Source organism: Petromyzon marinus, chromosome 49 (genome assembly GCF_048934315.1).
Source record: "Petromyzon marinus isolate PM22_M1 ecotype Great Lakes invasive population chromosome 49, UKy_Petmar_22M1.pri1.0, whole genome shotgun sequence".
Lineage (NCBI taxonomy): Eukaryota > Metazoa > Chordata > Hyperoartia > Petromyzontiformes > Petromyzontidae > Petromyzon > Petromyzon marinus.
The window spans coordinates 8,760,012-8,787,402 of record NC_133715.1 but is presented as its reverse complement, the minus strand read 5'-3'; the positions used below and the strand labels follow the sequence as shown (position 1 = coordinate 8,787,402).

General features: G+C 52.2%; 2 protein-coding genes across 5 annotated transcripts in view; one reads left to right on the top strand and one right to left on the bottom strand.

Moving 5' to 3' along the window:
• Positions 1 to 24,520, bottom strand: part of LOC116952906 (filamin-A-interacting protein 1-like) — a 128,410-nt gene extending 103,890 nt beyond the window's left edge. Inside the window, exon 1 of the mRNA XM_032972598.2 lies at positions 23,678 to 24,520. The gene's annotated coding sequence lies outside the window, so the exon portion shown is untranslated. The remainder of the gene's footprint in view (positions 1 to 23,677) is intronic.
• Positions 1 to 27,391, top strand: part of CMSS1 (cms1 ribosomal small subunit homolog) — a 177,378-nt gene that overhangs the window by 110,909 nt on the left and 39,078 nt on the right. Inside the window, exon 1 of one of the 4 annotated variants that reach the window (XM_032972604.2) lies at positions 23,064 to 23,679. The exons of the other annotated variants lie outside the window; for them this stretch is intronic. Within the exon in view, the coding sequence (XP_032828495.1) occupies positions 23,643 to 23,679 (37 nt within the window). The 5' untranslated portion in view covers positions 23,064 to 23,642. Of the gene's footprint in view, positions 1 to 23,063; positions 23,680 to 27,391 lie in introns of those variants that run through there. 4 annotated transcript variants of the gene reach the window in all.

Genomic DNA, 27,391 nt, shown 5'->3' with positions numbered 1-27,391 from the left:
GGGCGACGCGGGGGCCCGAGAGCTCGGGCGGCACGTTCGAACCCCCGCCCCTCCGCGGGGAGGGCGCGAGCGGGTGTCCGTTCACGCCCGACAGGTGCTGCGGCTTGTGGGCCCCGATGACAAGCGGGTGGGCTGTGTGCCGCGGGCCGTCGCGGCCGGCCGATAGCCGCGCACTGACGGCGCTCCGCGAGGCTTCCGGCTCCCGTCCGCGAAAAATTAGCGTGAAGTTTTTTTTTTTGTTCGCCGAAGCGTTTGGCGCGATTTCGCGCTACGTTGCGCCCGCGCCGTGATCATCGCGGAGAGGCTGCAAATGACACTTCTATTAAACGGTCGCCTATTAGCGTATTCTCTGCGCTAGAAGATGCACGTCTGTAATTTCAAGCAAGAGTTGGGGGGAAGCGTATTGAAATTCGGCAGGTTGTGTGTGGGCCTGTGGCCAGTATTCATGTGACTTTGGCACCAGCACAAGCTTTAGGCTATCTCACTTTCTGGAGCGCATCTTATAATCTGGAGAATACGCCTCTGAATATTTGATTTTTAGGTGGAACAAAAACTAAACTTGATGATGGTTGCAGCGTAACAGCATTGAGGTACAAATCTATATCATAATATTATTATAATAACTTACAGCCTAATGTCAAGCCACTGCTAGATGAAGACCTCCCCACGGTGTGTTGTTGGTCATGGGGGTTGATTGACCATACTTCACCGTGCTGATCAGTGACAGTAGGTGACATTGGAGCCAAGGGCCGGTGCAGATGCCACTGACTGCCAGCGTTTGCCATGGTGCCTGAATCAAACTTAGGTCGCCAAGTTCAGAGCGCAGCGTGAACAGAACAATTCAATTCTGTATCGAGAGCATAGGAATAGATTTTAATACCTGAATCGATAAATTGTTATATGCATAGTCTGTGGATTATATATGTGTGTGTGTATTTCTGTGTCTCTTGGCCCCTCAGAACTTAGTTTCTCTATGACAGCACTTTCCCCAACAGCACAACATTTTTTATGGGAATCTTTGTCTTTATATACGTGCAATGTATTTTCACACCTTCTGTTATTGCCTGCGAAGACTCCAGCGTAGGCAATAATGGACACTAATCTCACTTCCATCCATGATGACACTGCCCGAGAGAAAAAAAAACATTACATTCCAGGATCCACCGTGCTGTGTACAGTACACGCATTGTGTTTTTGTGTGAACCTCTTGTGTTTCATTCTTGGTCACGGCTGATATCTGAATCAGTCCTGGGGTTTTCTCCCCCTTCGCCAATTCACACTCGACCGGCGTGACGTTGTATCCTTAAACAATTCTCACGACCTTCCTGCAGCAGTGGCCGCAAATTATTCCAATTATTTATTTTGAGACACAACAACAAAGATTATTCCCCCGGTATAGCCGTTAAATACTTTTGGGGGCAAGTGCTGTTAGCGAGCAGCACCTATGAAGGCTGGCACCGTGGCAAACGAGGGGTTGAGTGGTCAGCACCACGCCTTGACCGCCTTTGTCTCCCGAGCGGCGGTGTTTACGCACCGTGCTAGGTATTTATTTGAGGCCGAGTCGACCTAGGGGAGGCCCAGGCCCGGTTTAAATAATGGTCGCCAGCGTTGGTGGCCGTGAGTGGGAGTTGAACTCGGGTCGCAGGGTTCGTAGCGCGGCACACTAACCGCTACGCTACCACTCCCTGCACACACACACACACGCACACTCGTACGCACACACATTTGTATACACACGCAAGCACAGTTTACGATTGTTGCTTCGGAGAAAACAACAAAATAAACAAAAAGGACAAGCGGCAATATAACTGTGGATTGATTGAGTCTGGGTGCAACGAGTCAGCACTCAGCCCGAGGGGGGCCAATACTCATAAAACGGCTACACATTGCTCGTTTGGGCCCGGCCAAATGCAGCCGCTGATGGCGCTTTATTTGGGGCGACCCTTTAGACTCGAATGCCCGGAAGGCCCTCAGCTCGGCGCTGCTCGGTTGCAAGAGGCCCCCCCCCCCTGCCCCCCGACCGACGGACGAATGAATGTAGGACCCGGGGCTAATTTTAGAGAAACACGCGGAGAGGGCATTCACACGCCGCACGCCGTAAGTTCGTTTTGGAAGAGGAGCATTTGCAGCGGCCGGCGATCGGCACTCGGTGGAATTAGAGAGCTTAATTGGCCAGCTGCTTTAAAAACCCACAGCTGTAGCCACCCCCCCACCCAGCCCCCCCTTATATTGCGCTGCTGTTTGCGCGCGAGCGTGCATGCGCGCTTGTGATATTTGCACATGCTCGCAAGATGCCGACCGCTTGAATCCGAAAGACAATTCTGCAGAAAGCCCGAGCGGAGCTCATCAGCTGTTGGCTGCTGAGTTTAGCCACTGCTTGCAGAAGTGAACAACAGAGGAATACCTCGCTTGTTATCGCAGTTGGATTCCAACACATATACTCGCGTCCGAACACCGCACGCACAAGGGTGCATTTTCAAGGCAGACACGGACAGTGGTAAATGTTGCACCCTGCAGACATTTGCGACGGTCTGCGCCAATCAAATTCAGCTGAGCCCGAGGAAACCCGAGTCAGCGGCTGGCGCGCTACGAGGCCGCTCGTCCGCCGTAGTGCATGCAAGCCCAACGGGACGAGAGAGCCTTAAGTGTTCGGGCAAGGGTTCGTGACCTTGCCTGACCCCTTGCAGCCCCTTCTCTCGAGCCATGCGACGGTTTATCCGTTTTTTAACGCCGGCAATTTGAAGTATCCTTGGAGCGGACGCAGGCCGCTCGCCTCCTGTGAGCACTTGGTGCGTTGCGGCAACTTCCGACGCGTCATGGATCCACGCTCCACGTTTTCCCGTCGATAAATTAAATGCTGCTCAGGAGTCAGTGGTTCTGCTCAGACGCGTGTACTTTCGACTTTTGAGTCCAGTCCGTTCTGTCCGCACATGTACATTAAAGTGTGTATTGGTCCTCCAGTCTATTGGCTTGCCAGACAAATATTATCAAGCAGAATTTGTTTAAGCAAGTAAATTCTGGACCGCTTTTGACAGTTTTATCAGCAGAATCAGGCTTGTTCATCAAATGTTGCTGGAATATCGGATGCGTTATCGAGTATAAACCATGGGACACCATTCAACGCAACGAGCAATGCCATACTGTGCGTGATTAGTAGTTCGGACTAGAATTGTGTGGTTTGATTAGAACACCGCACAATCATGGAATCCAGACCTCTTGTCCGCTGCCTGCCTGTATTTTTCTTACGAACTGAAATAGAATTTGGTCACAACACGGAATCCAAAACTTTCCGACATTGTGCCACGTGGAATGGGCAGCACCGTGGCATTGCTAGGTGAAGTTACAGGGCTCTGGCCCTGGAATTGCTCGCTCACGCCGCTGCTGTCGGTAAGAGGGCCTCCTTTGCTCGAGAGGGCCCCACAGAGCCCTCTCGAGAAGGTCTGTTGCCTTCTCTTCCACGCTGGCCGGACGTCTTGGAAGCGGTCGGAATGCCCAAACTTTACCCCCACCGAGCGCGTGACTTTACCTGTCGACTAAACGGTAGTGCGCTCGTTCCACTGCTAGCAGGGACAGAGAGGCGGTGAGATTTGATGAAGCCTGGTTGATGTTTTGTCCCCTAGGCCTCGTCCGCAAGGCATCCTCATGTCCTGAGTAATTTATTTATAAATAAATCATCAATGACCAAAGGTCAATGCATTGTTTTGCTGGTGCCGGTGCCTTCACTGACTCTGTGTTGTCCTTGAAACGTCCTTCAAATGCCCTTCACCGCCATTTTTTTGTCCTCCCCCGCACCTCCGATTAGCGCGGTTGGCTACGTACCGTGCGAAAGAAGTTCAACGTACGTATGTACGTATGTTCGTATGTATATATGTACATTTCATGTCACAGGGTTCTTCGAGCCCGTTGCAATCGCGCTAAACGGCCGTGCGCACTGAAGCAGTGCCCGCTGTGAGCGCCCTGATGTGGAAATAGGGTCTCATTGTTCGTTTAGTTTGAGCCATTATTTATATTGTGAGTTAGTCATCGTATTTGCCATGCGTCCGTGACGGTTCGTTAAGCGCCAATAACGTACGCACGGGGGAACACGCGCGCCCACTCGCAGGGGCCAAACAACCCCTTCTTAAGTAACGGAGTTCAACATGCATACGCACATACTTCAGACGAGGCCTCATCATCCTGGGCATGAACACGTCGCATTTTCGCAGTTTGTTTACGAAACGACAAAAACGATCTGTTGCGTCTCGGAAAACAGACGGCCCAAATAAAAATGCGTGGAAGGGCGATTAACATTCACGGTGCAGCTTAAGAACTTTAACTTGGAGGGAGGAGGAGGAGGAGTTACAGTAAAATGAAATCTGGGTTTTGATCCGATTTAGATTCCGGCCCGGCTTTGCCATTGAGGCCAGCCCTGCCCGCTCGCTCGTTAAGGGAATTGAGGCGGAGGGGGTATGACAGCGTGGAGGCGCCAGCGAGATCCCAAGTCGTCTGCGTGCGTGCGTGCATTCTGCACACGAACACACGACCCTGTTTTGAAATATCGCCCGATCCGCTACCCCCCACCTTCCGCATCGGGCACACGCACACCAGTACACAAATATAGAATATCATCTGTATAGCCTCAGAGACTCTTGGGATATGTATTGGGATATGTCTTGGGATATGTGCTGGTGGCAAGTACCTATTAAGGCCAGCACAACATATACATCTAAACTAAACTATTTTTACTTTACCAGGTGAGGCCTACTAAGCTATACAGCTCTTTTTCAGAGGCGACCAGGCTACTAATGATAGCTCAACGAAGTGGAAATTTATATCAGCCAAATACGCTGAACGCATGATTTAAAATGTGGAGGGGAAAACTGGAGGACCCGGAGAAAAATCCACACTTCCAAGGGGAGAACATGCAAATTCTAAATATATAGGCATCGGGGTCTGGATCGAACCCATGACCTCCCGTATACCAGACGAGGGAGTTAACATCTCGCCACCGTGGGTCGTGTGGCTAGAACCGTGCCTGGGGTGCGTTTGTTTCCGCCGGGCTGATGTTTGCGCGCTGTCCCAGGTACTCATTTCAGACCGAATTCACCTCTGATTTCCACTTGCCGCTGACGTTGGCCGCGGTCGGGATTCGAACCCGGCCCGCCAGGGTCTGCAGCCAAGCGCGCAAATCGCCGTGCCGCTGCTCTGCCACCGCCCGCAAGGGGCATACCCAAGCACACACGCACGCACACACGCACACACACACACTCGCGCACACGCACGCACACACGCGAACACACGCGCGCACACACGCACACACACGCGCGCACACTCGGGCGCGCACACTCGGGCGCGCACACACATACCTGCGCACACGGAGCACTTGGCACCGAGCCAGTCGATATGGGTCAGTGGTTAAGTTCCTGCAGCCATTCCGTGACTCTTGCAGGACGTTTCAAGAGCACACTAGTCATTGCAAAAAGTGGACGTTGAAAAGCCGGCTGGCGCAGTGCTGCACGTCGGAGGCGGACTATTTTGTTGCCGTTGTCCTCGTCGCAAGTTTTGAAAAACTCGCCGCTCATTCGCGGCTTTAAGATTTGAAGAAAAAAACAAACAAAAAACAACGCGGTCGTGCCCGAGAGCGCCGCGTAAGAAATAGTGCACGGTTGCGGAAATGTCAAGTTGCATTTGCAGCCACCGGCGCGCACAGACACAGCGATGAAGGCTCCGGCACGTACACAAGCAAAGCGGGCGTGCGCGTACTCTAACGCATGCTGACAAGGCAGGCCCACTCACAGCCGCGCACACGACACAAGCCAAAAGGCACAAAGGCAAAGACCCCCCCCGTTTAGCGTTTAACGGGATGTAGGGGCAAGTGCTGTTAGTGAGCAGCACCTATGAAGGCCGGCACGGCACGCGAGAGGAGGTGGGTGGGTGGCCAGCACCCCGCCCGGCCACCTTTGTCTCCCCGGTGGCGATGTTTACACACCGCATCAAGTACTCTCAATTGAAGCTGAGTCGACCTAGGGGAGGCCCAGGACCACTTCAGATAATCGTCATTGGTGTTGGCCGTGAGCGGGTTTCATAAGCGGGGTCGCCAGGTTCGTAGCGCAACGAGCTAGCTGCTACACTGCCGCTCAAATGAGACAAAAGGCGAACATACACACACACAACACCCACGGGTGCGCACGCACGGTACATAAATGAAACGCCGCGTAGGTTTTGCGGTTCGTGCCACACGGCTCTCCGGTTTTGTTTGTTCGAACAAAAAATTGCACCACGTCCTGGGAGCTTCTTCGGGAAAAAACTGAAGAAACTGTTGAAGCTACGGGAACTGAAGAAGCTCCCAGCAGGTGGAGCGAAACGTCGGACATTCATGCTGCAACATCGGGGATTTACAAATAAATCACACAGCCAAGACAAACTGTGAACCGATCGTCGCACGCCGGGCGTAGCCTCGCCGCTTCGCATGGACAGTCGCAAATGAGCGCATGAGGTCCGCACACAAGTAAATGCGGAGTCGTTGTACGTGTGTACGTTGGGCTTGCTTCGCGACGACTACTTGACGACCGGTAGTTGTCAAGTACGCACGTCGGAACGATGCTGCTGTGGTGTGATGGTTAAGCGTGCATACCTGTCAACCCCTTATCAGTGCCTACATTATTACAGACCAATTCAGACCTCTTTGGTCGCCCCGTGCCCTTCTCAATCTCAACGTTCATCCTACAAAGTCCCATCACAAGGGAGAAACACAAACAAATAGACATTTTTCTTTGCCCGTATTGAAACGGCTTGATGCCGTATGGACCTGAAATCTCAATTTGCCTGTACAAGAATATGGAGTCAAACGTATGGGTTGACACGGTATGAGCGTGCTTTATCTTAATTCCAGAAATCGCCTTAATGATTTCCGACTCTCCCGGTATGGCCATTCAAACTATGATGCAAGTTTCTTAGAGAACCCCCACCCCTCCCCCCAATCCCTCCCCCCAACCCCCTCCCCCCACCCACCCAGCAGTGGAAATTGGTACGCCGCGGTCAGTCGAGCACGTGCGGGGACTTCAAATGTGGGCACTCCTCCCACGTCTTCCAAAACGTCTGTTCAGCGTGGAGGAGGAGTAGGCCAAATACCCTCCTTGTAGAGGGGGCCGCTCTCTCCCGAGCTCCCTCTTAAGTTGAGGGCCATCCCCGCCAGTGGAGGGGTTGCGAGCACCCCTGTACTCTCCGTGCACTCATCACGACGAGCAAACGCAGCGCCGATGAGCGACGGCGCTCGCCTGTGAACGACGCTTCCTGTCAGAGCTGCCCTTAATAGACCCTGGTCGTTAGAGCGCCGTGAACCGTGGCACAATCGCGATCCTTCATCCCTGACCCCCCCTCCCTCCCCCCCCCCCCCATGCTCATAGCGCACTCCCTTGTTGTCGGAGACTTTGTCAGTCCCAGAGGGTTGCCCCGCACTCGACGGCGTACACTGCTGCCGTTTCGCTCCACTCGTTGCAATCAAACCCTTGCGACCATGAAATCAAAACACGCGGGCAAACCCTCCCCGCGGCACGCGCGCCTCCTGCACCCGCTGCCAATGGAAATTGAGGCTCGTTTTTGAGAGCCTGACGAAGGTGACATCTGAGCGGGGGGGGGGGGTGGGTCCTGCTGCGAGTCCACAATGAAGATTGTACAAGGTCTGTTAAGAAATGTTTTACTTCCCGTTGTACAGGAAGCCGGCTGGGTGGCTCGGAGATCGGAGCGTCCGAGCCGGCGCTGCTGAGAAGATCCTGGGTCCAAACGCGGATGTCAGCCGCTAGTGATTAAACTGCGCCATTTGATGTGGAGGGAGGGAGTCGATGTCTCAACCCGGCCAACAATGAAGTACACATCAACCTGATCAGATTAAATGTAATTTTACGTAATTTGGCCACATTCCAGCTCCCAGAATGACTTTCAAATAACGGTTTGACTGCCACGTGGCGAGCATTCCACTGTAGCAGGGCATGTGGGAAAGTACGCGGCCCCATCTTATACGGATACACAAATATCGTTTGAAGGGTTCTTTAAAAATCATGGTCATCATTTTGATCAGCCACGATGAGTCCACGATTGGAAGAAGGCATTCCCAAGCCGTCGCCCTTCATAATACTGCAATGTAGCAATCCACCTAGCACTTGAACACAGGGCAATCTCTCCATGTCAAAAATAGTTCTGTGATATCTGCCTCCGCAGGCTGTTTCCCTAATCGGGCCAGGGGAGGGCGGTGCGTTGCATTGCTGTGCGAGAGCTCCGGATGAGTGAATGCTTTATCTCATGAAGATGACATCGATCGCACAATTTGATTACAACCACCCCACCCCCCCCAAACAAAAAAAATAATTTTAAAAAACCTAATCGTACCATATACGCATTTTCAACGTCAGGAATTTCCTTGCTCGTATAACTTCATGGCCCAGGAGTGAGCAGCACGCGGAGTAGCCTGGCACGGCCTTCGATTCGCCGTTGTGTAACGAACCCGAGTGAGCCGCGCTCGCTCGTGCTCCGGACAAGAGATCGAATCTGGCCAAAGCGCTGGCGGCCCGGGCGGTGACCTACCGCGCTCAAGAATGCCGCGGCACTCTTAACGCGCAGCGAGCAGCTGAGGTCGCTGGCTCGGCGTGCGTCCCATGGCAGGGCCAGTTTGTTTCATTAAAGCCCCCCCCTCTCCCCTTTCGTGCAGACGCCAGATAACGCGGTTAAGTTTCCCAAACGTTAACTCCCTTTGCCGCAATCTGCGGGATGATGTCGTTTTCTGGAACCAGGATAAGCGGCGCGGTCCCTTCTCTCGTCTGTTCGAACGCGACTGGGTTAAATGCAGCGCAGTACGTTGACAGAGAACGAAAACGTCGGTGACGTATTTACAAAATTATTTATTCCGTAATTAAGTCATTTTCTGCTCGTCAATCCAAGGCTAAATAAAGGCAACTCATCCAAGCGCTGTCCACGCTCAAACTTGCTTAGCTTTCTAGATCTGATATTGGGCACATTCTGGGATGATTTGGTCAGAGGCGTTGACTATTTATGCAGGATAATATAATTTCTTAATCCAGAAAAGTCTCGTTGAGTTTCACGGTGACTCTTTCAGGAGAGTCCTACATGAGAATTACGTCAATTGAAGGAGTAATTGTATACGAGAGAAATCTGGGAAACCCCACACATTCGAGGTGATAATACGCAAATGCTCCGCACAACCCACCTGGTTTCCTGCCATCACCTTTACAATTAACAAGCCCGACTGCCGATATAGGTTTGGATAGCTTCTGACCCAGAATGTCAAAACCTATCCAAAGTTGGCTTGTTTAAGCAAACGTTTCTGGATACCATTGGTCTGAAAAGCCTATAGACGAGTGACTGAAACATCTTTTCTTTCTCGGTGTAGACACAGAAACTGAGCTCTCTCTATACACGTTACCCATGATGTTCCACAGTGACGCATAACGACTTTGTACACATTGCAGGCTTTCGCAGTTTCACAAATGTGAACGGTACACTAACCCCTGCCTCTAAATCGTAGGGTCTCTCAGGCGTGTGCCACCACACGTGGCATTACCGATGACGTCGGCTTTGTGCAGGCATGCACGGTGCTTTGCTCACGACACTGCTGGAGGAAGGGCCTCCAACCAGAGTGAGGTCCAGCGAGGTTATTATTTTGGCCTACTCTTCCACGTTGAACTTGACGTGTGAGGAGGGGTTGGTCGCGAGGATTTTTTCTCCGGTTTTGCCCTCCACACTTAGAAACGGGAGCTATTTAGACTATTTTCCTGCTGTCAAGTTCCACGCGATAAGCCACTTATTTGAGCTATAATGTGTGGTTAGGTCACTTCTATAACAGCTAATAGCCCCGTGGGCTTTGCCTGGTAAGATAAAAAAATATAGTTGGTTTTATTTGTGTATATTTATTTATCGAATTGTTTATGTTTCCTGTACTTGGCACGCCTGCCTTGTTTTTGTGCTGTTTGTTTTTGTAACTTTCTGAACCCGCCCACGCTGGACATCAGTGAAGAAGAGCTTCTAGAAGCTCATCGGATTTCTCCTGCAGTCTAAATCAAGATTCCGATTCTCTCTGTGCCCACGCGAGACGTCCGCCGCGTTTGCTATCGGCCGTTAATCCCGCGCTGCGTTCCGCTGGTACGAGCGAGCAGGGAGAGCCCCGTACGAGATTTGTCGGCAGTGGGGGAAAGCGTGCAGTGTTTGGCCTGCTGGCGGGTTCGCGTGCTCACTTCGTCAAGTGTAAAAAAAAAAACCCCGAAGGAATCGTACCTGGTGGGCCGCGCTCTGTTCGATTCCCGTTTCGTACGCGCGCACGCAATCACGCACGCACGCAAGCACGCAAGCACGCAATCACGCAATCACGCATGCACGCGCACGTTCGCGCCGCACCTTAGCCGTGCCAGAGCTTTTCTTAAAAATTTGCCCAAAATAGTAACGTAGCATTCTTTAACCGTGTCTTCATTTTTTTTTCTTCTCTAATCAAAAAGGCAAATTTAACAGTTTTGATTGTCGGAGACCCCCCCCCCCCCAGATCCCCCCCTTCCCCCCCACTGCACACCAGATTTTAGCCATGAGGAGTGCAGTGTGTTTCCTTAATAGGAGCCAGGAATAATACCGCCAGTTGGTTTAATTTCACCGCTGATTGTTCGGCTTTACTTATTGAATGAATGAAGCACTTTGTTTTATTGTGAACCTCGGTGAAACTAAGGTCAGCTCTGATCGTATTGAAACTTGAGTTGGATGTGTATCTGATTAGAACAAATAATGCCCCTATTCAATTATAGCTCTCTGTTTGAAATCTCAAAGCACATATCATTGTTATGTACATTCTATTTGTGTGTGTGTGTTTTTATACAATCCTCGTGGGGTGGAATGGTAGCACCTTTGTTAAACCTGGAGATCACGGCTTGCGTCAGTGGTGAGTGGAATCTGAACCAGCACTTGGGCACCTCCTTGACCAACTCACACTGACCGGCATGGTGACGTATTTTCAAACAACATCCTTCATCCATCACAGCCCTTCATCCATCACCTATTCCGCCATGGGAGTCACAAACTTGCAATCAATAGGCCGCTGGTTCAACCTCACGGTGTGGCAGTTAAAACGATGAGCAGGGGCCTATTGATTGTTTTGTTTTGTTTCAATATAATTTTATTGTATTTCGACATACGTGACTTTACCGAAAAAGCCAATGAGTGATGAGCAGGTTCCCACTGCCCTGTCCACCAGTCATATTCAGGCAGTCATCGACTTACGAACACCTGACTTAGAAAAACCCGACCTACGAACACCCGCACTTACGAACACCCGACTTACAAACACCCTACTTATGAACACCCACACTTACGAACACCCGCACTTACGAACATCCGCACTTACGAACACCAGCACTTACGAACACCCTACTTACGAACACCCACACTTACGAACACCCGCACTTACGAACATCCGCACTTACGAACACCAGCACTTACGAACACCCAACTTACGAACACCCTACTTACGAACACCCGACTTACGAACACCTGCACTTACGAACACCCGCACTTACGAACACCCGCACTTACGAACACCTGGACTTACGAACCAGCGTCCATGGAAATTGAACCGCGGCACTATTTTGTTCAGCTGAACGATTCTCCGCGAGATCTAATGAGTCAGCCTCGTGTTGGGAGTGAGTCTTTGTGTGTGTGTGGCCATTTAAATACAGCAGATTACCGCGTTCCGACTGACGAACGCGTCACAGGAACGAATTGTGTTCGTAAGTAGAGGACTGCCCGTAGATGGGTACCGCCACAGGTAGTGAATCAGCAAGTTGTGTGTGGTGGGGTAAAGTGTGGGTACTCCCACCACTTACAAAGTACCCACGAGAGGAAGCTCTTCCAGGCCTTCATCTAGTGGAGGCGCTTCCGCCACCATTGGTGTGATATTGCAGAGCCGTAACCCTGAACTATTCTTTCACTGAAACGTTGCCCTGTTATGCACAGTTGTAAAATAACAAAACGTCTAAATGGTCCTTCATTTCGCCATGCCTTTCCACTAATCGTTAATCCCGCCGCAATTCCGCGGCGATGCGGGGAACTCGGCGCAAGCGTGAGAACGAGGGATTTTGCTCCAAAAAATGTCCCTTCTGTGTTCCTCCCAGCAGGGCTCACTACACCCCCCCCCCCCTCCGGGGTTATCCCCATGGGCTGACCGAACCGGAAGATCGTTCGACTCCCGTTAGACTCCCGTTAGACTCCCGTTAGACTCGCGTTAGACTCGCGTTAGACTCGCGTTAGACTCCCGTTCGACTCCCGTTCGACTCGCGTTAGACTCCCGTTAAGACTCCCGTTAAGACTCCTGTTAGACTCCCGTTAGACTCCCGTTAAGACTCCCGTTAAGACTCCTGTTCGACTCGCGTTAGACTCGCGTTAGACTCCCGTTAAGACTCCTGTTAGACTCCCGCTCCGGCCTCGTTAACTCCCTGAGACTTTGCCCTCATTGTACTTCGCCGGATATGTGGACCTATTCAAAGCCGGCACGACGGGGAAGAGGGGGGGAGTGGAGAACCCCCACTGTGTGAGAGAAAGAAAATATTATAATAATAATGACACGGCTGAACTTTGCCTTTAATTCTCAAGAATGGAGGCGGACTACGTCGATTCTCTTTAAGCTCCTGCAGGGCGGATTTTGTTATTGTCGCCTTCACCCTCATTCTGCCCTTGGCCGGGTGGCTTAGAGGTCACAGCGCTGAGCCGGGTACGGCCGAGATCCCCGAGCTCACCGATGTTAGCCGTGGCTGGGAATCCACGGAGTGAGTTGGTAGTTTCAGCCCAATGATGTAGTTAACGTCTCACCACGGGGGAGACAAAGGCGGCCGGGCGTGCTGCTGACCACCCACCCCCTTCGTGTGCCCCAGCAGTCTGTGAAGGCTACATGGGAAATCTTTGTCTTTGTTTGGTTCCATGGTGCCTTTTTTGCTGGAAAGGCAACTTGAGCGAATGGGCATAAAGCGCCGCAGTGGCGAGATGTTAACTACCTCGCCTGGTATACAGGAGGTCGTGGGTTCGATCCCGACACCTGCTGTATATTTGGAGTTTGCGTGTCTCTATCCCCGTGGATGCGTGGATTATTCTCTGGGCCCTCCGTTTTTTCCCTCCACATTAACAAACATGCATTTGGGTTGTTTCGATTATTTGGCTGCTATACATGTCCACGTGATGATAAGCCACTTCGTTGAGCTATCATTTGTGGCCAGGTCGCTTCTGAAAAAGAGCTTTATAGCTCAGTGAGCTTTACCTGGTAAAATACATATATACTTTTTTAAAGTTTTATAACTGACAACTGCAGAAAAAGATCGATTGCACTAAATTTAGTTGAGCACTTAATTCGACAAAATGTCACGTCTTGGGAATCAAAGCTCATGCGCCGTCGCCAACCCACACTGACCAGAATGGTGAAGTATGGTCATTTAAGCACCCCCCTCCTCCCTGACCAATAGTGCATGGAGAGGCCCTCATTCATCAGTGGATTTACAACGGGGCATTACATGCACTTGTGATCTGGCCAAGGTCCGTTTACTTACGTAAGAATAAAAATAATAATCCAAATCCATCATCACTTTCTAACAACAGAGTGCATTTAGAGAGCGCCTTCCAAAACCCGGGGCTAAGATTTTTTTTTAGCGTGTGTGTATATATATAGGAGAGCAAATTAGAAAGCAGTGGTATCTCACAACCAAACGCCTGCCAGTCGCCACGTGACTCCCTCCTAGCCCGCGTGCCGAGCGACACGCACCGCGTGGCGGAACCCCGCCGACTTCCATCGCGGGACTCGAGGGAGTCGGTTCCCGTGGTGTGCCCACAGCGGTCAGCGACGCGCTGGGCCACGAAACGAGCCGAGTCCCGATTCCTGCCGCAATGCCAACGCCGTAGAATGCGCGCGTGTGCCTTTTGTCTCAGTGCAGCAGTTTAGCGTGTTGCGCTCCGAACCCGGCGACCCGCTCATGAATCACGCTCACGGCCAATACCAATGACGATTATCTGAACCGGTCACAGGCCTTCCCCTAAGTTGACTAGCCCCGAACACGAGTACCTGTCGCGATGTGTAAACGTCGCCACGAGGGAGACAAAGGCGGCCGGACGTGGTGCTGGCCACCCACCCCCTTCGTGTGCTGTGCCGGCCTTCGTAGGTGCTCGCTAACAGCACTTGCCCCAACAGTCTGTTGGGACTATACGGGGAATCTTTGTCTTTGGTTCCACGGTGACTTTTGCTGGAAAGGCAACTTTGGCGAATGTTCTGGAAGTGCCGTTGCTGGCTCCTCGGGCGTGAAGCGCCGTGGTAGGGAGATGTTAACTACCTCTCCTGGTACGCAGGAGGTCGTGGGTTCAATCCCGACCCTGACGCCTGCTGCTGTATATTTGGAGTTTTCATGTTTCTCTCCTCGTGGTCGCGTAGATTTTTTTCCTGATCCTCCGGTTTTTTCCCCTCCACATTTATAAACATGCGTTTTAGAGTGTTTGGCTGCTATAAATGTCCACGTGATAAGCCACTTAATAGAGCTATCATTTGTGGCCAGGTCACTTCTGGAAAAAAAACAGCTACATAGCTCAGTGGGCCTTACTTGGTAAAATAAATAGTAATAATTAATCGCTGCGCCACCACCACTCTCGCCTACCATCGCCAGCGCCATACAGCCCAGTGGGCCTTAACCTGGCAAAATACAAAATGAGTTGAGGTCAAAGCGCCGCAAGGCGATTGACGTTTGGTGTCGGGCGGGTGCGGCCGTTGTCCGGTCGCAGGTGCGGGGGGAGAGGTCACGCGCAAGGTTGCTCGCGTGGCGCTTTTAGTCGTCTTGCGGTCAGACAACTGACGCGCAGGGAAGGGTCTCCCGGACCTCGTCGGATCTCCGAGGCGGAGCAGAGCGTGAGGCTGGACGTCGCTTGGATGGGCGACGGCCCGGGCGCAAGCAGAAGGCAGCCGGTCGAGGAGGAGGAGGAGGGGGGCGCAGCGGATTAGATAGTTGTTCTCAAAATCAAGTGATGCATTTTTTTGTTCACCGTTAATTTATAGACAGTCGTTCACGTGACGTAGACGTCAGACGATCGCTCGACTTAACGGGCATTAAAGTTTGTGTGAATGTACATTGAACTTCTTTCGCACCGCACGTCGCAAACCGTGCAAACATCGGAGGTGCGGAGGAAGGACGAGAAACTCAACAGAAAAAGGCCCGTTCTGATTACATGCGTTTGCAATAATATCACGGACTGGTTGGCAGAAAGTGTGCAAAAAGTATCGCGAAGCTCGGCGAAAGATTAGTCTCGGCGCTTATCCGATACTCGTCGGAATGAACGTGCAGGCAACGTCAACCCGATGTCCTTGTTTATTTTTACCCTCTAATGCCGACGATACGGCTCCTGTTTGCCTTTGACGCGGTTCGCTTAAATGCACTTTAAATATTTAATGGCTTGCGATGCAATTTATGGCAGCACCTGGTACATTAGCATTCCAGTTTGACGCTCGCCCCCCCCCCCCGCCCGCCACCTCCTCCTCCTCCCCGTGTCCCCTCTCCGAGTGGAAAGTCACGATCATCCCACCACTACTCCCTTGCTACAGCGTGGGAGCACTGTACGGTTTTCGCTTGCACCACCGCCACGTTTTACCACGCGGTGCCCAGCGACACGTACAACCCACGTTCACTCACCCGCTCGCGCAGATCTTTGTTTTCAATCCCCATTAAACCATCACGCGAACTCCTGGTCATCCGGTCATCCTCGCTAGCCGTCGAACAAAGACGGTTCGCCGCGTACGCGCGCTTCCAGATGCACTGCTGTGGCCGTCTGGAACGCTCTACCTTCCAACATTAAGGAAGTCACTGGGAGCTATGCACTTTTAAATCATCTTGATTGAAAACTCATTTCTTTAGAAGTACTTTTTCCGTTTTTGGTTCGTCCCCCCCCCCCACCTCCAATTAGCAATTAGCACGGTTGGCTACGTACGGTGCGAAAGAAACAAACAAACAAACATACGTGGATATCGTTTTGCTGGCGTGGTCAGGAGGATCTGCGAGATCCAGCAGCTGTTGCGGTCTTGGCAACCGTTCCCCAATGTCGTAACTTACATCATCTCTACTTTGGCTTTGGGTTTTCTCCTTCGTCGATAGCCTGTTGGTGCCATTCGACCCTTCTTTCTCCAATCTCCACGTGCATATTTCACCCATTTGAACATTCTCCATTGGAATAGGATCAAAACAACTTTCTTGCTGATATATCACGAGATTACAAGTTGTCTCCCGTTATCCTAACCACACATATCGAAGTGGCATCTATAACATTAGACCTTTGCTCAGGCGAGGGGCGTCTTTCTACACAGCACGTATGCACGTTGAACTTCTTTCGCACCGTACGTAGCCAACCGTGCTAATCGGAGGTGCGGGGGAAGGACAACAACACTGAACGCAATGTCAGTTTGTGTAAAATCCTCACGGGTTTCTGTATGTTTGGTTGTCCCTGTGAGGCCATGACAGCTATTTAAGAAGCTAGGTCAGCTGATACGGTTATTCTAACTTCCTGGATGTTTATTCTGACTTGCTGGTTTCGTGACTTGACGATGCTTGACTTAGTTTCGCACAAATCGTATCTAATTGCTGCAAAATTTGGCTTTTGGAATTTTTCTTCAAACTTACTACCGAATGAGCTGAAACTATTATTTATTGGTGCTTTGCAACACTTAGACGTGCGACAGTTTTTTTTGGTTGGCCCATGTTGGCTGGTGGAGGGTCAAAATGACATAATCATGACCACGTCAGGACGTGGCTTATCCCAAAAATTGTATACGGCTTAATCTCTTGATGCGACAACTGGTGCAGGGTAATGGCTTGTAAAGTAAACACGAGTTTTTGGAACTGCAGTTAGCGTTGACCAGAAGGGCCTTGCTTCTCGGTCAGTAGTTGAAAAGTTGAAGCCCTGCTGCCAAAGAACCATCAAAAATGACAAGAACAAAGTTCCCCTGCATGTAGCCTTCACAGCCTGTTGGGGCAAGGGCTGCTAGCGAGCAGCACCTATGAAGGCCAACACAGCAGACAGGGGGGTGGCCAACACCACGTCTGACTGCCTGTCTCCCCAAATGGCGATGTTTTACACACCGCACCAGGTCCTCATTTGAGGCAAAGTCGACCTCGGGGAGGCCCAAGACCGATTCAGACAATCATCACCGGTGTTGACGGTGAGCGGGAATCGAACTCGGATCGCCGGGTTTCGTAGCGCGGCTCGCTAACCCGCTACGCCACCGCTCCTTGTTTGTTTTGAACAACACCATCACCCGCACGCCCCCCCCCCCCCCCCCCCCCCGTTGCCACTCCTCTCACCCAAGTGCAGTGTTGCGTTGGGCACGGCATCAAGAAACTAAAAAAAGGCACACGGTCCTCCTGTAGAGGGCACGATCGACCCGCCTTCTCATCTGCTTGCAGGTGTTAAAGGTCACCGCTGCTGAGCGATTGTGACCTCCCGGTGGCTGATCGAGAGTGCGAGCAAATGTAACCAAAACTCCGTTCTGTGTCGCCATATAGAACAAGACATATATATTTTAAGTCAATAAAGCTTTCGAAATCAATGTTTAGCAAGCGGCATTTGTTTAAGCAAACTCTGGACCGGTTTTGACCTTCGTTTCATCAACAGAGTCAGGCTTGCTAAACAAAGGCTACTCGATAACCAGATGTAATTGGCAAAAGCACTCTACATAAACCCTGGGTCTCTGTACAGTGCAAAAAAAAATCAATGCGAACCCTCAGAATGCGTATATTCTAAAAAAACTTGCAAAGCCAGCAGATGAAATGTCACGGTTTAACTAATGCTTGCCTCACAGATGCTAATTATTCACTCGGACAATGGCCGCTCCTTGTTCAGAGGCATATGAATTGTCAGTATTCATTTGGACAGGAGCAATGTTTGAAAGGCCAGGCTGTGTGAGTTGGTCCCCCGCCAAGTCGCTGGTAGCTGTTCTTTTTCTACCAGGCAAGCGGCAGGCAGATCGGAAGCTTGCGAGTTCGAATTCCTGGGGCCTAGAAAACGAGTGCCACTTTGTTGGGATGTATAATACGACGTTGAGGCGGTTCCATAGATAGACCTCACGCCTTCCATAGGAATGCGGCAATTTCCACCAGTGGATCAGGGCTGCAAACGGGTGATGAGCAAAACACCCAAGTGCTCAATTTGAGCACGAAATCGCGTTGACTTCGACTTGAAATTAAGCGTGCCCTGCTCAATGAAGGAAACTTCCTTTTTTTACTCGGCAGTCGTCTCGCTGGTAATCAAAAGTCTAAGCCGCAGTAGGAAGGAATGACAATCGCATTTAGGCATGGCCATCGTCCCGTTTTCAGCGGAGTGCAAAATGTAAAGCGATCAATATTTTACGCTGTGCGTGAAATCCAGCCTTGCGCTACCTCCCCCTCCTCCCCCTCTCAAAGCAAGCGGATATCGACGTCAGCTTTCTCTTCTTTGAGGAATGAATTAGTGGACGGATGTTGCATTATCTTTTTGTTGTTGTTGTTGCCACAACCGCACACTGTACGCTCGTCTGCGAGACGTTTGCCGAGCCGTCGATTTTCTCCCAATAGCGCGCCGCCGAATATCTTGCCCGGTTTTAGTTTACTCGGCGCACTCGTGCCCATCGACGTGTGCCCAGCGGCGTCGCCGCCACAACCCCCAGCGAGCTTTACTCGCTGGGGGTTGTGTGTGGGGGGGGGGGGCGCGGAAAACGGGAGGGCCCGGGGCCCCGGTCTGCCACGGCAGGTCGTCGATTTTAACGCCGCGCACATTTGACACTTTCCTAGAGAACACAGCACGACACGCGACGTGGTGTGGTCGGAGCGCGGCTATCGAAGGCAGATGGGGATCGAAGCTACGCAATGAAAGACAATCAGGATATTAATTTATACCGGAGGAATCCGATGAGCTGTAAAGCTATTTTTCATAGATGTCCAGTGAGGGCAGCTCGGAACGTTCCAACAACAAACAGTAGACAAACACGACAGGAGTGCAAAGTGTAGCAAAAATAAGCAAATCACCTTTTTAAAAATATACAAATAAATCTGAAGAATTTGTTGTATCATACCAGGTAAAGGCCACTGAGCTATTAGCTTGTTTTTCAGAAGCAACCCGGCGGTCACGGATGACAGCTCAAGGAAAGTGGCTCGTCACGTGGACAGAAAACAAGAGCCGGATGAGTTGCCTCTGCGAAATTGACCATGACGATGAAAACGAGAACGTCATTGCCTGAAGAATCAAGGTTTTTGATCGGTGTATTTTATCAGCGATGACGTGGGTCAGAAACACGCACGCTGACGAAGAAAGTGGAACAGAAGCTTAAGAGACGTGGGGATGATGGCACAAGCTTAATTTGAGACACCGTATTATAACAGTTACGAAAGGTTAATGGGATTGGGCAGGACACGTGACCAGACGGAACGATGGTTAATGGACGAGACTGGTGATGGAACGGCAGTCAAAGGAGAGGACAAGGGGAGCCAATGAGATCGCTCCGTTCGCAGGAGTTAGATGGATAGTCGTAGACACTCAGCTGTGAGCAATGGTGAGGGCATGTGGAGGCTTCATCCAGTATTATATAGACCCTGGCACATGATGACCATATTTCCACAATTTTCCTGTACTGTGATGTTTCTGGAATTTGTGTGCCCTTAAGACCTGGGGCCAAGTTCTCGTAAATCTGCATAATCGTTAGCTTTCAAAAGGTCACAGAGTCATAAGCATTATATGTCAAATGCATGGAATTATAAACGTAATAATAATTAATGACATTAACATTAATGAGAGGAACGCTGCTTCCACGATGCAACGGTTGGCTCACTGGGCTTGAAATCCAAAGGTCGCCGATTCCATCTTTCCACAATCCGTGCACGGCTACTAAAACAACGGGGCAAGCTTCGTCAATTCCCCCGCTTCTGTCCACCCAGCTGTGTGAATGGGCGAGCCCGCAGTTGGTCGATCGGGGGAGGCCTTGCGCGGTGGGATAAACTGTGGCTACTCCCACTTCTTACAGTGGATACAGGGCTGCACCTCTGCCTTTTCCCACCGTATTGATAGTTTATGTTGCTGAACAAGCACTGCCATTTAGCAGACACACACACGGGCAAATGCCTCGCGGTAACGGTACACCGCATTGGCTTCCCGACGGGCGCAGCTCTGGGCAGTGCGAAATTATAATGGGTCGCTTGGCAGGGTTGCGCGCAGCTACCGGGCGCCCTTAGTGCCCATCGACCTACGTGCCCAAGTAGCCCAACGCTTAAGGGCAAACCAAGGAAAGTTACGCAAGGGGAAAGGAACGGTGCCAGTGACGTGCGAGTGTTCTTCGTCGCGTGCGCCGAGGGGGAGATGTTTATGAGGCCGTGCTCGTTGCACCCAAAGTGCTTGCCGCCAAACGAACCGCGTCACCTCGCCTGGTCTCGTCAGGTGAACGTAAACCGTCGTCGCGCGAACCGCGGTCACCCTCGTGGCGGCTGAGCTATCGCGCGGCGCTTTCAGATGCGCTTCTGTGGCCGTCTGGAACGCTCTTCCTTCTGATATTAGGAAGCCACTGGGGCTATGCACTTTTGCATCTATATTGAAAACTCATTTCTATACAACTGCTTCTTGCGTTTCGTTTGTTGTCCTTCCCCCACACCTCTTGATTGTCACTGTTAGCTATGTACGGTGCGAAAGAAGTTCAACATACGTATTCCAGGCAAAGGATGCCTGCGAAACCCACAGCCACGAAGCCTCATGGCTGAGCCATCAGTGATGGTGATAACAAGACGGTGATGAGGCCAGGTTCGACGTACGCGTCTGAATGTAGCGCACAGGTTATCGTAGGCACTCGTAATCCGAGTGCGATCTTCCGAATTGGGCCGTGTGTTTGGGCATCTTCCCTTCAATGCCTGACGATGCCCGCGGTAGTTGGTGGAGAACACTTGAGAAGGCTTTCTGCGGCGGCCGTATGATGATGAACGTGGAAGCACCAGGGCGGATTTAGAGAGGCAGGCCGACAGAGAGAGAGAGAGAGAGCGATAAGTGGTTCTAAGCGATGAACCATGCGGGAAGTAAAGGCATATGAAGTAGATGTGAAGATGGCCAAGGGCAGGAATGAGCAGAGAGAGAGAGAGAGGAGCAGAGCAGGCAGACCCCCTCGCGAGCGGGGATCGTGCCAGGGGCGAAAAAAAAAGCGATGGCCTCCGTTGTTTGCGAACTTAAAAAGCGTGCCACGCTGGCGATAGCTACATTCGCGCGACGGATTGCCCAGATGTTACTTTGGCCCGGACTCATCGTCACGCCGCCGCACCAGAGAGGGTGTCGCTGTGCCGCTCGCTTCGCCAGGGCCCGGGGTGATTTTGGTGTCGCCGGCTGGAATTTCACCCTGAGCATCGGCGGCTCTGAAATCTCCCCGCCACGCAGGGCTGATCGCTCTGCAATTAAGCCGAGAATGTCAAGCGCTCGCTATCGTTGGCAGCGTGGACAGCCACCCCAGGGGGTGCGTCTCTCCGCATAAACCTCGACCCCCCACCCCTCGAACCCCCCCCCCCGCCCCGTACCACCCCCCCCCCCCCGCCTTCCACGACCCCCTCTCCACCTCGAACACTCGTTAAACCCACGGCCATCGTTCCCTGCGAAGATGCTTGCTGACGAAAGTTCACGTGCGCGCGCCCGCACTCCCAAGTGCCGCGCTTCCCGCGCGGACATTTAACAAGCGCGCATGTCGTGGTTCGCCGCAATCGAAATATCGTAAAAGCTGTGGCGGTCTGTAAGGTGCCGCTCACGCCACTGGTGGCGAAAGGGCCTCGAGGTCGCTCTAGACAGCACGTCGAGCTGTTGTTGGCCTACTCGGTCCGGGCCAGACGTCTTGGAGTAGCGGAGAATGTCCACACTTCACCCCAGCACATGCGACGTGCCGATCGACTCGCAAGTTGTACCCCTTGACCATCGCATCAACTGCCGCGCCGGGAGATTTAACTGAAGCGGACAACTGATGAACTGCAAGTCCATCCTGCTGACCAATACACACTTGGCAAACGTGCCCATTACGTTTCGTAGACCACTGCAATTCGTCATGTGTTTACTGTATTTACAATGAGGAAGGACGATGGAGAGGATGATTCAGTCGTGATTTAAGCAGAAAGTTCAGAGTTGGCCCACGTGCTTGGCCCAGTTGCGTGTACTCGTTCTCGGTGAGCATCAGCGCCCCGTGCCCCTTACTCCCAGCGAGCACAGTCACGTGTGTTGACGCACCCTGAGGAATTTGAACTATAAAGTGGGAGCTTTCTTTCGTTTTTGTTGGAGTTGTCTCTCTTTTTCAAAGCAAACATTTTCATTTGAGCGAGACCCTCTAAGCACACGGGTTGGGATAAAAGCGGCGGCCGTCAAAAGCCCGGTCACTCTCCACGTCTTTATCGCGTGCTCGCAATCAAAACAACAAACAACAACAACAACAACAAATATCCCCCCCGGGGCTTTTATTTTAATGACCTTGAGTGCAAAGGAAGGAAACGACCGAAGAGGTCTGAGAACGTTTGGGCACGCAAAGCCTTCGACGAGATTGAAAGCGGCCAATATTGAGCTCGGCCAATATTGACACACGGTGGCCGGTATTTACAAGGCCCTTAAAGCGAGCCTCCCTTTTGTGTACAAAACTCACGCCGTCAGTTGCCGTAATTAATGTCGTTCGGCTGCTCAGATACAATGGTCGAGGCTTCTCGTTCTCTCCACTTCATCCCTGCTGCTGCTGCTGCTCCTGCCTGCCACTCTCACCACCACCACCACCAACCAGCCCGTCTCTCCTTCAGGTGTTATTACCCTCACAAGGGGGTGAGAGGGGGCGGTGCTACAGAGCCTGGCACGTAACCGCCTGCTACTCGCAGATTTAACGTCGGCCGTGTGTTCGTGCCCAGTATCGGGTTGCCACAACCGACCCAAAATAGGGGCCGGAGTTGTTGCCGGGTGGTGAATGACTCGCCGGGGCATTCCCCAAATATTTCAAATCGCACGCGTTCCCGTGCGAGTGGAATATTGGCAATCCGTGAACCCACAAATCCCCAATAAGTGTTGTTGTTGTCGTTCTTGTTGTCGTTCTTGTTTTCGTTATAATTTACATGCACGAGTTAAAGCCCTTTTGTCCAACGACTGCTGAAAGACGGCCCTCCTGACACCATGCGGATTGTGGGGGTTATTTTGGCCTCCTGCACCACGCTCCCCATTGCGGGCCGGTGAAGGCGGGGAGCATAGACGTAACAGCATGGTACAGTACAACAATCGATTCTGCTGCACTGCCCTCTGCCGGCGTCGTACTCCGTTGTCACGCTGTTGTGCATTCAGTAGAACGTAGCCGTTATCAGAAGTTTCCTGAACGCTTTCATCACGGTCGACCAAATTCCCTCAGCCAGAGCTACGCACCGTTTAAGATGCGCGCGGAAACTAAAAATAAACGCGTGCTGGGATGCACGCAAAGTGGAAGCGTAGCGTCGTTGCGCAGTTGCGCCGAAGTGCAAATGCCGAGCGTAGTTTGACCTTCAAGCGGGGCAGGCAGGCTCATCGGATTGGCCCGAGTCTCACCGCTCACGGCCGCCACAGCGGCGACCGCCGGCGGCCTTGGTCGGCGCCTCGTCGCCCCGAGCCGCGCCGGCATGAAGACACCGCGCTCGCCCCACCGGCCACTCACCTGTGAGTTCACGCTGCCTCCACGCGCGTCTGCTCGCGGTGCTCGGCTCTGCCGGACATTTAAGTCCGCGACATTGATCCGCCCCGGTGTCCGCCACGCTTGTCCTTTGAGGCTTGTTTTTGGAGAAGCGTTTTTTTTGTTGTTGTTTATTCTTGGCCTTGGCGGGAGAAGACGTCCTTGTTTCGAGACACAGTTCTGACAATTGCGTTATTGCCAAACTCCCTCTAAGGGGCAAAAGACCGCTTGTAAAAAAAAAAGCAATCGTACAAATGACGTCTCCCGTGCTCTCGCTCCTGTCCCTGCCGCTTGTACTCCTTGTCGCCTCGGGAGCCAGGAATCAAGTGAGAAGCTCTGCAGCTGAAGTAGATCAAAAACACATTTTGGTTCGGCGCCAGGAGACGTTAAATGTTTATCGGGAGGGCCAAATGTTTACGCTTTGCTTCGGTGCAAATTAACGGCAAGACAGCGAGTCCGGCTTTTTTTCTTCTTCCGCTTCAAGACTCCCCTGTCTATCCACCGCCCGTCGCTGCCTGGTGGACTAATCGGAGGAGAGGGCCGTCCCCTGGACGGAACGAAAGCCGTTTGGCTCGCAGGAGGCGTCTCGACGCTTGTGTGAGCTTTTTCTTTTTTCGCTGGCCTCAGCACGGACGGAGAGAGACGCGGAGAGCGATTGTGGATTCAGCGCGGCAGCGACGGGAGTATGTCAGAGCCTTGGCAGCCTCCGTCCCGCAGACGGAATTTAAATACGAGCGCTCGGTGGACTGGGGCGCGCGCGCGAAGACGCAGCCTCCAGTACGCTCGCTCCCTCGCTCGCTCCCTCGCCCTCCCGTTTTGCCCGCCCGCCCGCGTACACGTGCGGACCCTTCGGCGAGTGGCAGGCAGTGAGCAAAGCTTGCTATATATAGCCGGCTCGTGCCGCTACGCGTCTGGCTCGAGAGAAAAGGGGTTTTGGAGGAGGACGGATTTTTGGAGGTCGCCGGGGTGTTCGTCGAGCCGAGCGGTCTGCTGGGAAAACGATTAAGGAATGCGCGGGCACCGCCGCTCGACGTTGCGATCCGCCGCCGTGCTCGGCCACTTTGGACGCGGCAACTTGAGTCTCGATCCCGGCGAAGAATAACATCTCTGTGCTCCGAAGGCCCTGCACGGCGGATGACATCTTGTGCGTCGCGCACAAGAGCCGTCATTTTCTTGTTTGTGAATAGGACACTTGTGCTGCGTGCCTCGCGTTGGTTCTGGCCGGGGGGGGGGGGGGTGTGCACACGCACGGTGGCTTCCGTCGGTAGCGCGTTTGATGAATTACATGCTCAAATGGCTTCTCGTTACGTCGGCTGTTCCCTGTTGTGTGCGCACCACGGAACTCGAGCGCGTTCATGAAGTCGTCCTGTCGGCCGTTTAAAGAGATGCAGTCAAACAGACGTTCGGGTAACCCGTTGTGTACGGTTTGCCTAGCCGGCCCAGAACTCACGACCCAACAGGTGTTGGGTTCGCCCTCTCCACCCCCCCCCCCCTCCTCTTCCTGGCACAGGCGTCGGTCCCCAAGGGCCCCCATCCCATCACAACACACCAGCCCTCCTTACCCACAATGCCGTGTGAGCGGTGGATAAATATGGCAATAGTTCCCATCTCCCGGGGGGGATCTCTGGCAGGGCTCTTATCCCAATCGCTTTGTGCCAAAACGGGCACCGAGTCGCATTCTGTGTTCGTGGTCTGACTCTTTGGCCTCTGCGCTGCTCGCGTTGCCACAGATGTTGCCCGTGGCAAAGTACGAAGCTTAAAAAAAAACTTTTTTCTCCGGAGTAACTGTTCTGGTGTCAGGCAAATAAACGGAGTGTCGCTCGCTTGCCGCTGCGAGCGTGGTGACCTGCGGGAACGGTTATCGCCGCTGACACGAGAGGCGCCGTCCGATGAACGAGGATGATCCTAGCACGTCCGCCGTACGGGTTAAGCATCGGTGCCATTGAAAGTTTATCCCCTCGAAGCGAATTGTCTAATCGCGTCCACGTTTAAATGCACGCTCAGGTTTGTAAGCGAGCGCCGAACCGCGACCCTGCATTTCGCTAATGGAACAGCTAAGTGTTGATGAGGTGCGCGTGACGAGCCCGGCCTTCTGGTGAATTTATGGATTCGCAGCGCTGCTGCGTCTTCTCGGCAAAGTGGGGGCATTGAATGGAGCGGTGGCAGAGTGGTTAGCGCACTGCGCCGTGAACTCGACGACCCAGATTCGATTCCCGGCAACGGCTAACAGGGCCGGCCGTAGGTTCCCGGAGGCCCAGGGAGAGAATGCAACCTGTAACCCCCTCGTTGATTAGCGACAAAGAAAAAAACAGGCCCGTCGTTTGTGAGGCCCTCTTTTGCGTGAGCCCCGCAGCAAACCCCCCACCCCTCCTCCCTCCCTCTCTCTGCACCCTGGACAGCTGACATCAGTGGCAAGCGATATCGGAACCGCTTATGGCTCCCGCCCCTTCGCCAACCGGAACGGCGTGTTGCAGCCCTTTTTAATTTGGCGGCTAGAGAATGGCTAGAATAGAAGTAGTCTGTGAATGTATATATCGTGTGCTCTGCGCGCCGCGTTGCCCCGTGATAATTCGGTTTGCCCTTTGTTTTGCAACGGACTCTGTTTGTGCGGGTAAAGCCACCGCTGCCCAGCTGATGATTGAAAACTATCGCTCGAAGATTCTGCGTTGGAATGGTTGGCCGATTTTGTTTTTTGCTGTGCAGGAAAAAGGTTGGGATGGTTTGGAGCACCCAGAGTGGCCTTGGAATGTATTTAACGAGATTACAATTGGAGGTCTGCACGGATTAGTTTACAAATCTACTTTCTGTACTGCCACCTTCTGGCTGTCCACCCTTCTTGCTTTTAGGGCACTGCCTTCACAAACATGTATCTCACCATGTCTGGCTCATGTCAGCGTGTGGTACTCGCTCGTCTTTAGTTGTATAATACTTTCACGAGAATAATTATCAGCTTTGTTTTTTTTTAATCTGGTGCCTGTTCCTGAATTGTGTGACCATCCCTACTTTGGCGTCTGTAATAAACTCCATACAGGCATGTGTTTAAAAAAACAAAGTAACCAGATGTTAGGTTGAACTTCAGTTGGTCTAAGTAAATGCATTTATTGTTTGTCACTAAATGTGTTTATTTATTTTTCATTCTTCCCCCCCCCGTTGTCATTCCAATGGTACTGTTGGCGTCATGGCATTCGACGAAGCGTCCAATCAGAGCCCTCACAGCGCAGCGCATCATCCCGTGTGCTAGAGAACAGCCCGTAGAAGGAGACATCACAAAACTACTTAGCGACCTCTCTTATCCACCCACACGCTCTCCTGCATGCCCGGCTAAAGAGACCTCTGTCGAGTGGCAGTCACACCAATACTTTTCCATCAGAGTTTTTTTTGTTCGCAAAAAATTTCGTCTAAAACCAAATTGAAGAGAACGGAGTTTGTGCACTCATGGGTGCCCCGAGTTCAGACCATCGACTCACTCCACTTGACAACGCCGTCTAATCACGCGTGGCAGGAGCTCAAATATGAACCCAGGGTCTCAGCGGAGCTGGTTCAGGTTTGTTAGCATGAACACTCATGTGTTTGGCACTGCCTTTAGAAATAAATTACCTCCCCCTCCGTACTCCAGAGACCCCCGAGAGCGTGTCAGTTGCTTTGATGTGCCTATAAACGCGGGCCCATGATTTAGTTCAATTGTCGCCGTGCCTGGTC